Raw genomic sequence first — 12,185 nt, 5'->3', positions numbered from 1 at the left:
CACAGTTCAATTAATTTAAAATAGCATGCTTCCTCATTGTTTTACACTTTGACAATTGAGTTAATTGATGGTTATGCCATACAGTCAGAACAAAACTGTAGTACGTGTACATCGATCACAAATTCACTACCCCTGACATTTGTGTGCAAGTCATATACAGTAGTGGAACAGTATCCAGAAGTATAGTAACTGGACTGTCAATGAACCAGCCCATTAACTGGTCCCAGTAAAGCATTTTATTACCATGTGATCATGCTACAAAATACCCTGATCAAGCCTCAGTGTTAACAAAACAGAAGTAAAACTACTGTATCAAGAAGGGTTCTTCCCCGAGGGACTGGTTTAGATATGCCACCGTTTCCCAAGGTACAGCATAAACCCTGATGAATCTCAGAGATTAATGTTTGTAGATAGTCCTCACACATGTCCATAGGTAACATCACGTTGAGACGCTGTATATGATGGGTCAAGGGGCACACATTTTTCCATTTCTCGGTTGTGCCAGCATCGTGATTATTGCAATTTACACTTTCATGACGTTTGACATATGAAGGTATGCGATTTTCTGACGGGTAAAACGAGATGATTTATCAAATCCGGAGATTAACTTTTAAAACACAGAGAAGCTGACTTTAACAAGCTCACCAATAACCCTTAAAAAAAAAACTAAATAAAACACAGAAGTCGCTGTGGAACCTGAAATATAGTACAACAGTAGATATTGCATTGATTACAAAGGTGTTCATTAATAAAATGTATTTTTTAACAAGTACAATCTACTACAATGTAGGCTTCATGCACACATTGTAATAATTAAATACATTTGAATGCTGTAAAAATGCACCTTCCACTGCTCTGTATTCCAAATTGTGCTAATATAGTAAAATACCACAGTATATTGCTGGTAGAATCTGGTGTATTGTAATACTTTTACAGTTGTACAGTGTGTTTTACAAAACTTAACAAATATACATTGTTAATTAATTGAATAACCATTTCATTTAATTTCATCAGCACTAAATCATCTGACAATTCTCACAAGGCGGTAGTTTTAAGTCGTGCGAGTGCTTTGAAAACCTGGCTAAAACTGAAATATTCTGTTAAATTACTCACTCCTACATTTGCTGGAATTGCAGAACAAAGTCTTAACTGTCATAACACAATCCTGGATTGTATGCAACAATTCATTTTCTATTTTACGTATTGCCATTTTCCTTTACCAGTAAATATTCACACCATCTTTTGCTAACAGGCTTTATTATTTTTTTTTTTTAGTCACGAGATTGCTTCAGTTTGTTAGACTCACCCACAGGCGCCTCTTTAATAAAGCAGCCTTGGTTATAAGGCAGGGGTTCACAAAGTTGTCCCTTCCAGTCTAGCTCTTTGTTCCAATTAAACCTCCACCCAGACTAGAAGGTAGTTCATTATCTATTAACCCTTGAGTGGAATGGCCCTCCAGGACTGTGATTGGGCACCCCTGCTATAAGGCTTCAGCTATGCTTTACTCACAATATCTAAATACTGTCTGACCACAGTACCCTTGATTATTCCAAAACATGCCATACGGTTACCACCGTTTTGAAGACTCTTTTACATTCAGGGTAACAATGTGTTTCTTCCCTTATGGTGAGTCTGCAGCCTCTTAAGCTTTGATGCACTATCTTTAAACTTTTTGTTGTTGCTGATGTTCCAAATGGGTTTCCTGTTGACGGTTGCTGAGTACCCTGATTCAATCATTCATTTGAAGGGGAAATTCCAAACTGTAATTAAGCAGCTTTAATACCCCTTCAGGGAGAAAACAGAAAATTCTGTGCACCACAGAAAATCCAACCCTGAAGCCTACAGCAGGACAGGGAATTAGGAAATAATGTGCTGAATGATGTTAAACCATAGCCCCACGTCTCAGTGGTCTCTTAGCGTGTGGTTTCTCTTAAATACATTTTCTTTGAAAGCTATTCATTGGTTAAAAGAGCTCAAAGTGGGGAGTCACTCCACGTCGATCATATTCAATTGAAGACATGCAGTGTAATTCAGTAATAACTCGAGTAGAATACAGCTGTCAAAAAAACTACAGTGAGTAAATTACAAAATCACCTCATGCAAACATATACTTAGCGTCTATGGCAATTATTTTCTAAGTGTATGGAATGTCGGCAGTCTGTATTTTTACAATTTCTATTTTGCTTTATATTTAATACCTACCAATAACATTTAACTAAATCCATTTGACAATGCCCTGAGACACTTCAAAGTAATAAACGCTGAAATCAGCATGTTCCTCCGGTTTTGAAATGAGAATCAGCTGTGAGACGATTCCAGTTTTGACTCTAATTTCACACTTCATAATCTCTGAAATGCTGAAAGCAGCGCAATACTCATTGCCGAAGATTTCCTCCAACCTGTGTTGTAACACGCGGCCTTAGTTAAACGAATCATTCAAGTCCAATCGTACATGGACAGAGAAATACCAAACTGCCTCAGATTACACTTTCATTGAATACCTTATTTTACATAACCTTGGTTGGATCATGTTGTCAAGTTACAGCACATACACAGAAGGGTTACTACAGCTCAAGTGGACCAAAAGGTGTTACTCAATCTCTTACAACAATCAATGTCTGGCTCATCCTCAGCATGCAGAAAGTGAAAATATCTTCAAAATGTTTATCAGACACAGAATTACACAGCTAAACAGCTCTTCTTTGGTAAAAACACACCACCTGCCTTGGCACTTTTTTTCTCAACAGTATGTAGTTATCATCCACCACATGGATGAAAACATCTTCCCAGATTTTGGTCCACCTGAGCTGGACTGACCCAGCAGTCCTTTCTGGACAGGGCACCATGTTGAGTAAACACACTGGCTCCACTGATTGCTTACTGAGCAAAACATAACTGACTGCTGCTTACCCTTCACCCACAGAGGCTATTTAGCAGATTGTAACTGCTAGAAAGAGTCAGTCCTCTGCTTCTGAATAACTAAGGACATGTCAGCTATGACGAATACTACAGAGAACACACGTTTGGAATATAGTTTGGTCATCCCCACAGTGCCATCAGAATGAGCAAAAGTGAGTCATGAAATAAACATGCATGCCTTGGCAAGACGGCACCTCATAATGTGCATGTACAGCACCCTGCCAAGAAAACTGTTGAGAATAGACACTAATTGATTGCAGGACAAAGTGACTGAACAGCATATTGGTTGTCGCCAAAGTAGGTTCTCTTTCAACCCAGATACACTCATTAGAATTTCGTTCTTGTATTTATTTGCACGTGTTGAGATTAATTGGAGCAGGTGTTTTGTGGGGCTAAAAAAGGCATTACTGTAGAGGCCTACTGGGAGGAGGTCTGAGTAACTATGTTCATTCATTCACAGATATTCTCATGTTGCCCATCAATATTTTACTGCATTAAAACACTGTTGCAATGCATCCGTGCTTGTTTACTTTCTTTATCTCATGAATGTCAGTTGTATTTAAATGGCTACCTGGTATGACCATGACTTTAATTAAATATTCTCTATACAGTGCTATCTAAACAAATTCCCAAGCTATTTTCTCTGCTGGCAAAGCATCATGCATTCTATTGCCGTCCTTGGGTATGAAGATAATTGTATTACTACAATTAGGAAACCTGCGTATTCAACATTTTTCATTTTGACCTAACAAATAATAGTGTGCTCACCGAAGATGCTTTTCATTTCAATATTAAGCGAGAGAGTGATGAAATGAATAAGAACAAATATCAAACTGGTGCAATGTTAAGTTGTTTCCATTGCACCTCATCAGTTTTTGTTTTTTAACAAACATTCAAAGAGATGTACAAACCCAAACCACAGAGATCTGCACGGCATGCAGGTACATCAGTTCTCCAGATAAACATTATCACTTCCTTTTTTGAACAACATTTCAAACAACAGCTTTGCTTCAGGCAGTTTCAAGAAGTGGACATATGTAACAAATGCAAATGTACTGTTCCAAAGGAATCCTTTAAAAAATGACTCAAAATCAACTGAAGCTCAAGAGTATTAAGTTTTAACGCAAAATATGACAAACTATAATGATGAACTGTAAACCAAAATATAGGCTGCTATGTGCACCTACTGTATTATAAAAAACAGATACTGTATGCGTATTATTTGGTAAAAGGGTGCTAGAACACCTAGAGCTAAAAAGAGCTAAAAGTTCATTAGCAAATTGCAAGAACCACTCACTGGCTCACTAGCTTAATGCACTCTAGACACATCTGTACGGTACAGTAGTTGTTGGAAGGCTTCCTACTGCTAGAAGATATTGCATTCAATAGCTATGACCAGTGTCTTGACCCAGAAAAAAATGGTAAGATTTAGATCATAACCAGTAAGAGAAAACCTTTTCAGTGGTGTTAAGGTGTCATTTGCTGTGAAAATGTACCACTGCAGTCTTTAATAGGAGCATTGCAGTCGTTTTCTAGTGTGGCAATAGTCAAAACACCCTACGAGGGATACAGTAAAACATAATACCTAGTCATACAGACAGACTAATATCTACATCAATAAAAGGAAAAGAAACACACCTGTCGTGTGGATTAAACTTTCATCCTTTGCAGGAATGAGCTACAGTACAGCAAAAATCTGTATTTCCATTTTCCTCTTGCTATCCAACCTAACATAACTGTTGGTGAATGACAATATCCCTGTCACCATCCCCATTCAAGTGCCTTCAAAGTGGCAATTACTCTGGCAAAACATGAGAGACCTAAGGCTAATGCTGTTTTTTTTTGCATTATCACACAGTGATGTAAATTAGTTTAAAAATGAAGCCTTATGAATGGTATTAACCTGCATATTGAAGTGGCACCTATAAAACATTTTACAACACAAATGTCAGTGGTAGCGTCTACCAGTACTGAAGGTGAAGGGTTTAAGTATGCAGGTGTTGGGCAAACATTAGCACTCTTCTGCGGTAAGGCTTTCACAGTTAAACGATTTCATAAAAACAGACTCATAGGCAACTCATTAAGAAAAAGGCTTACAGTGCAACTGGAAATGCCCTATCCAGCATCATTATAATGTTATCCATGGCAGCATTTTGCTGTAATGAGTTTCTTATTGTAATAGTCGTGACTCCAATCGGAATTAATTGAGTTGGCAGCCAAGATTCAATAATTTTATAAAAGAGCGGGATTCAGACAGCCAACCCAATAATGAGGGTCCAGAATCCCAATCTCCCAATAAAACAAGCTTAGAGTTCAAAACACCCGAAGCATACAGAACAGCAGGAGATGAGGAAGCAACCACAGTTCAGGAATGGGGAGTACATAACAGTCAAGGACAGGAAGAAGACAACTCAAAGGAAGAGGTGGGGGGCTCTGTTGTTGTTCAATTCTGTTAAAATAACAAACTGGCAGGATATCTCACTGGCTTAATGAATGGAGAACTGATTAGTCAGTGTTCTCCAAATCTGCGGACTGGATGAGGGGCTGACTTGGCATGCAGATGATTGGGGCTAGATGGCAACTGACTCTGGGACTGATTGGCCAGTTTACATGCCTAGATAGTTGGCCGAGTGGATCTTGTATGCCTGACCAGATTACAGTACCTGAAATGCATTTCCCAATGCCCACCTCTTCTTCCATATTGAACACACTAGACACAGAATTATGAGAGATGCCTGGGGCCAGAGCTGGCAAAGTCTTTATTCACTCTGCATGGAGTTGGCCAGTAAGGTATAGCTGCCCGGTGAAGTGTGTTTTTGGCTTTTCATTTATCACAGTGTCCAATTTTGGTTCAATCTAGATTTTAATTATTTTACCTGTTGGTGCTCTTAAATGTACAGAACTCTTTGATTACCTTATCATGAAAGGCACTATATAAAAATCTAGATATTTGTGAAACTTTTTTTTGCAGTCTCTTAGACGGCAAAACTTCTGTATGCAAAGTTTTAATATTGGCTACATTGCATTGACTTGGATACTGTTCTTTTCTTAAGATTTCCTGGCACTGCAAACAGCATCAGAAGAGCACATGTGGCTTTGTGCTGCTGCCTGCTCATCAGAGACATACAGATACGATTTAAAAAGAGACAAAACAATAAAGACAAGAGGACTAAAAACAGAATCAGGAGCGATTCAAGGACGCACATAGAGTATGTTCCGTTCTGCTACCCTACAGTCAATATACTAAAAATAACATGCCTTTTTTGAAAACATCTGTGCTTTTCAGTGTTGTAGAAAAAAAGACTATGATAACGTTTAGGATAAATATAGCTTCCGATGCTCATTTCTTGTAGCACTAATGAAGTTATTTCTTTGACTGTAACTAATTACTCCTGGGACGGCTGTATTACACTTGTCTATAGAAACTCTTATGACTAAGCTGGTTTCTGGCAAGAGATTCTCAAACCAGGACAGCAGTTGTTGTTGTTTTTTTTTCCCAAAAGTCAATCCTATCCCATTCCCAGTAATCCTGAAAGCAATCAACAACGGATTATTATTCTCCAGGGGTATCAAACTGCCTCACTGCCTCACTGCTCACTGGCACAGCACATTGGAATGAAACTCTCAACACAAGGTACTTCAAACAAATGAAGCAGCACCAACAATTGCTGTAGGAAGCAGCAATAAATTTTAAAAAAAAAACAGATCAGAAGATGCCACTCTCTTTTTCCCCGTTCCATTAAAGTCACTGTCGTTTTTCACTCTTTCAGCCATATGCGAAGAGGAATTGAAAAAAGTGAAATAAAATGCTTTCAGATAAAAGACAGAAGTTTACTTATTTATAAAAAATAGTGAGATTTAAAAACAAAAATATCTATTTCGGTAAATAATTTAAAAAAAAGTCCAAAATATAACCTTAAAACAAAAATGTTTTACATACAAATCTATTTTTCAATTTATGATAGCATTAGTGCCCTCCATAGTGAACATTGCTAATTGTCCTTGCCTTTTATGAAGGGCTCTTTGCACAAGGCACTCAACCATTTCTGTAGCCAATTATTTACAATAGAAGCTAATGACTGCTGCATCCGAATTAACATTCCCTCAAACAGCATACTTGTTATAATTGTTAGCTTCCTTTATAACACATATTAATTTAAGTATCCTTAAACTACAGAGTTCCTGAAAAATATTACTGTTGTTTTTTTTTGTTTTTTTTATTGGTGAAACAGCCTGGTCATATATGATGTAAAAAAAAAAAAAAAAAAAAAAAGGAGCAAAACTGTAGCAATAGCCATTTAATGATTAGATGAATTCGAGCCTATTAGATTGAACTGTGAATGGATTATTTACATTAAAGGAGCTGCATTTCACGCGTGATTACACGGGGCTGCAAAGAAGACTCCCATTTCATAGCAGGGTGTCTTTCGAGATTCTACTATGAAGGCACGCTGTACATAGTAAGTAACAAGGGTGGTGTCATTTGCATCTCTATTATATCTATTTGGACAGCATGACACTACCATTTGGAGTCTAAGATGACAGTGATAAAGGCACTCTACTCACAATGTCTTGCAGATGCTTTGCTAAATTGTAGCGGCCTAATTTTGTTTTCTGCTGCACACATTTCTACACAAACGAGGTGGCTGTCACAGGATGTGCTGGAAGTATACGATGCGTTAGTTGTGAAACACCTATACGAGCACAAGCTTTTTCAAACTTTCATCCCAAGTCTAAAGGGGTATTTGCAGTTTAACAAATACTTCTCCTCTCATTACAACTCCAGAGTAATTGTCATCCTTTCTGTATTTGCTGATAGCAAATGTTCGTCTCCACGAGCTGATTTTATTTGGACTTAGTAACTGAACAGCTTTACACGTGTTTGCTTTCCAGACAGGAAGGTGATGTCCGAGAGACCTTCCTTTCTAACGCCGCTCTTTCCTTCCAAAAATATATTTGTCACAATTATAATAAAAGTTGATCTGAGAGCGAAATAAAAACACATTGTTTAGACAAATTGTATTAGGGCGAAATGCCTCAAGTGTAGGTGGCACACTGATCTTAAATCTTGCGTGTATTGTTAAACAGCTCCCAGAAACAATACATCTATCAATCAAGGTTTTTAAATTATTTATTTATTTTTGCATAGATGACAAAGTTTAAAAAAAGTATCTTCATTCAGTATTAAAAATAGATTAACACAACACACATAGAAGTTATGTACTGGTGTACTTAATGCCCAAACCTATATAATCAAGATAAAAAACATACTGTCAGGAATAATGTCAGGAAGATAATCATATTTAACTTTACAAAGGAAGTGCATTATTAAACAGCTTTAACAAATACCTAAATACGTCCCTTGTGCTATTGTGAGTCTCACTAGTCCAATCGTCCTGCTGCAACCAGACAATCACACCACGTGACCGGCTGCACAGAAAGCAGCTGATAAAATGTACTTCTATTTGAAAAATCTGCATCCCAAACTGAAGTAGAAAAATAATTAAAACAAGCCAAGGATCAAATGCTTTGCAGCACAGATGAATGAGCGGACCAGAGATGTTGTCTGCGCTAAAATAGCAATACATTAATTTTAAAATCCATGGTTATCTCCCCTTTAAAGATAGCTGTTTTTAACAAGCTATAAATGTCACACTCGATTTCAGGACATTCTACTTCAAACCAATCATCATCGCCCCCGTTTCTACTGAAAGTTATCAAATCACTTCAGTTGAAGCCCCTGTCCTTCAGAGTCTGTATTTTTATTTTATTTGAACATGTTTCTACTATTAAGTAATACTTTATACTCAAACGCTGTATAAACACCACATGAATACAGACACTTTATTTTAAAACGTATAACAATACCCAACTAACTGGTAAATTACTTATTGATCGCTATGGAACAACATCGATACTGAACACACCATAAAAAAAGGTAAGGACATGGTTGCAAACACCCACCACCAGATCACGTTCTATACTGCTCACGTGTCAACAGAATCTGCTCTAGAACGAGTGATCTAGAAGCTGTAAGCACTGTGTGTATGATGAGACCTGCTCTCTATTTACACCCTCTCTTTCCTATGGTGTCTAATCATACGATATGGTTGTGTTTTTTTTCTTTCTGTAGAACATTGTATTTACATGGATAATCATTAAAGCAAGACCGTGAGAATATTTTCCTCCGAATAATTAATCTCAAAGTAATTAGTCACGCTGCCTTAAGTCATTAAAACGATGGTATCTGGCTACCGCATCCAATTTAAATCGAGTGAAACGCCACTAAACGATTTATGGCGACTGTTCTACTTCCAAAAGCTGATAGTGCATTCCATAAATATCCCGGATTATTACTTATCTGGGTAGTAAATCCACTTAAAAGACTAACATCCTTGAGCTCGGCACACAGAGAGGAACCCTGTAAAGCCGTGGAATGGAAACATAGAACACAAACCCAGAAATGAGTCAGAGTAAATTCTACAGTGGACCATTAGCATTCCTATACTGATACAGTAGGTGTTGCTTACAATACGAATTGTCCAGTTGATCTCACCATTCATTCAACCTTACCAAAAAGATCCCTGGCACAGCAAGTCAATAGTATACTAATGACTCAATAGTATTTTAATGACACAAGTATTGTTTTGTGTAGAAAGACACGAATTGCCTTGTCACAATCGCAATTTGTCGTATTAGTAAACTGAATGAGAATCCACAATCAATCATTTGAATACGCGTTCAACGTCAGTTCACTAACAACACGCAGAAAGCAAATATAACTATGATTGTTGAGCACCTATAGTATCAAACCCGCCTACTGTAAAATAAAATAACTAAAAACAGCAGAAGGATTGCCACAGTGGGGAGACAGGATTTATGAAACTGTGTAATGTCAAACGATAGGCTAATATTATTTAAACAGAAACAATCAAATACGTACAGTGGTGACTGGTATTTTACAAGTAATATTTCAAAGACGTCTGATTAGTCTACTATTATAAAAATAGCTGCGTTAGCGTCAGAGTACATTCTATGGGCAATTACAGCTATTCCGTTCAATAGACTATAAAGAGTGATCTAAGGACAACTTGCGTTGAGAAATATCAATATTCTTCTCATACATCCCCTGTACTAATCAGCAATACCCACTTCTGACATGTATATACACGCCCAAACACAAAGACAAAGCTTTTCCAATGTGAAACATTATTGTCTGTATGCATGCTTGTGAATATTTCATCCATCGCTCTGCGCGTTTGGGTAAAACAATGTTCCTTTGAAAAAATATCCTTCTTACAGCTGAACTGACAGCAATTCCCGAGCTAAACACCCGTTTTAATATTTCATGTACCGGCACTGTGTAAGCAACGCTGTCCAGCGCGATACACTCACTGAAGAATGTCATAACTTTATGGTAGAATTTATGTTGGGGCTCTGTTAGAATCAAGGCGGGTGCAGATCTTCGAGTTCTGCAGATTCTTCTTCTGTACGGGCGTGAAACATGCCTCCCATTGGGTTGGGATTGGAGAATGAATTAAAGAAGGTCTTCAGCATCAGTATAACGGCATGGTTTCGAGGACACTCAAAGCGTCAATTTATTTCCAAGAGAAAATGACCGACTCACTGACCAGACGAGACAGCATCTGTCAGATTCCATACATAGCACTGAAACTCGAATCTCCACAATTTACAAGCAATACTCATTTTTTAAGTTACGTTTTCTTTCTAGCACCTGGCACAACTATTTTAATTTAAACGGATTACTAACAATTAAGTATTACAGTCTAGTACTGAAAACACCTTTGTCCCCTTTATTTAAATACCTTTGCAAAACAAATAGAAAGAACCTTTAACGCACTGAAATCCGTATATTTCTATTGTTTTAAGCGTGTTTTTAATTATTTTTTTGTTTTCTTCTCTGTTCAAGGCTACGAGAAAGTAATAAAGCCTTACTTTTCTTGCACTGCATTTTCTTTTATGGCTCCTAAAGTGGGATGGCTATTGCCCTGTTGTAGCCGGCAAGTGGCCAGATGTCTGTGGTGCTGGTCTTTCAGATAGGCGTTTTCCTTGCACAGATCGGTCACTTGCTGCTCCAGCTCTTCAATCCGATTCCTCTGCTTCTCCAGCAACTCCTGCTGCGTCTCGATGATTTTATTCAGCTCCTTGAGGTACTCCGCTGCCTTGCTCGGGTTTTCTGTAACATGTTCCATATCTCCGCTTCCACGGGAAATAAAATTTAAAAAGAAAAACCGCTGTCCCTTTGCCTCTACTACAGCAGGGGACCTTGAGATTGTAAAGCGGGTTGGTTGCTCCGCTCCGCCATTGTTTACGTTTGGTACTGATTGAATGAGTAAAAAAAAAAAGAAAAAAAAAAAAGTTGTTCATACGTTTGTCCGCAGCCGCACGCCGTCCAGAGGCTCTGCCGCACAATCAGTAACCTCTGTAAAGCACTCCGAGAGGAGTTGCATTTAACCCTTGGAAGATATTGCTTTATTTATTTAAACCACCTCAAGCCACATTTGCTAAAACGCGCTCTCTTGTGAGGTAAGGTTAACTCTTCATTCATATAGTGTGCTGTCAGAGTTCCGCTTTCAAATGCGAGCGCATTTTGCAGATCCCTATTCACAAGTGCACCTGGGCTGAAATGGAAACATAATTACTTTTTTTTTCTTTTGTTTTAAATACAGTAGTTGCACGTATCCGTCTTTTTTTAACACTCAAGCTAAATGATCTGTTTGTTCTGCTGTTTTCTTTCTTGTGTGTTTTGCCAACAGGTTCAGTTCTGTGATGGGTGTAATTGTGCCGCCTCCAACCCGAGAAGCGCTTTTCCACTAACTGAAATCATATTTTTTTTTATTAGCAAATCAATCTTACTTTAACCATTTAAATGTATTATAGGCACACATCATGCTAGGTGAAGCTGCTCAAATTGTTTTTATTGATAGATTATTGATTTGTTGATTGATTTACCTATTTAACTTAGAACGAGTAAAGCTAGGGGACAGTATTTGGTCATTTCTTCTTATGTCCAGCAGGTGGGAGTATAGACAGTACAGACGTCGAAAGTCGTCTATATGGGTTTGCCTTTTTCATAGGGCGTTTTCCAAGTATAAACCCTTTAAAATATTTTTTATATTTAAAAAAAAAAAAAGGCTCATAACATACTGCCTACTGAATACAGTGTTAAGAAAGGTCACCGGTTCAAACCCCACCTCTTGCACCTCCTTGTGCTCCATCCTGCGGATGAGATGGTAAATCAATGT

The 12,185-nt window shown here is 37.8% G+C and overlaps 1 protein-coding gene across 2 annotated transcripts in view; it reads right to left on the bottom strand.

The window, feature by feature from the left end:
- Positions 1–11,635, bottom strand: part of LOC117412175 (IQ motif and SEC7 domain-containing protein 1-like) — a 164,908-nt gene extending 153,273 nt beyond the window's left edge. Inside the window, exon 1 of one of the 2 annotated variants that reach the window (XM_058988457.1) lies at positions 10,876–11,635. In XM_058988457.1, the coding sequence (XP_058844440.1) occupies positions 10,876–11,132 (257 nt within the window). In that variant the 5' untranslated portion in view covers positions 11,133–11,635. The remainder of the gene's footprint in view (positions 1–10,875) is intronic. The other variant, XM_058988452.1, reaches the window with a different exon arrangement.
- Between the last annotated feature and the right edge of the window lie 550 nt (positions 11,636–12,185).

The sequence above is a fragment of the Acipenser ruthenus genome, chromosome 16 (genome assembly GCF_902713425.1).
Source record: "Acipenser ruthenus chromosome 16, fAciRut3.2 maternal haplotype, whole genome shotgun sequence".
Classification (NCBI taxonomy): Eukaryota; Metazoa; Chordata; class Actinopteri; order Acipenseriformes; family Acipenseridae; genus Acipenser; species Acipenser ruthenus.
The sequence above is the reverse complement of the archived record's forward strand: the minus strand, read 5'-3'. Positions and strand labels throughout refer to the sequence as shown.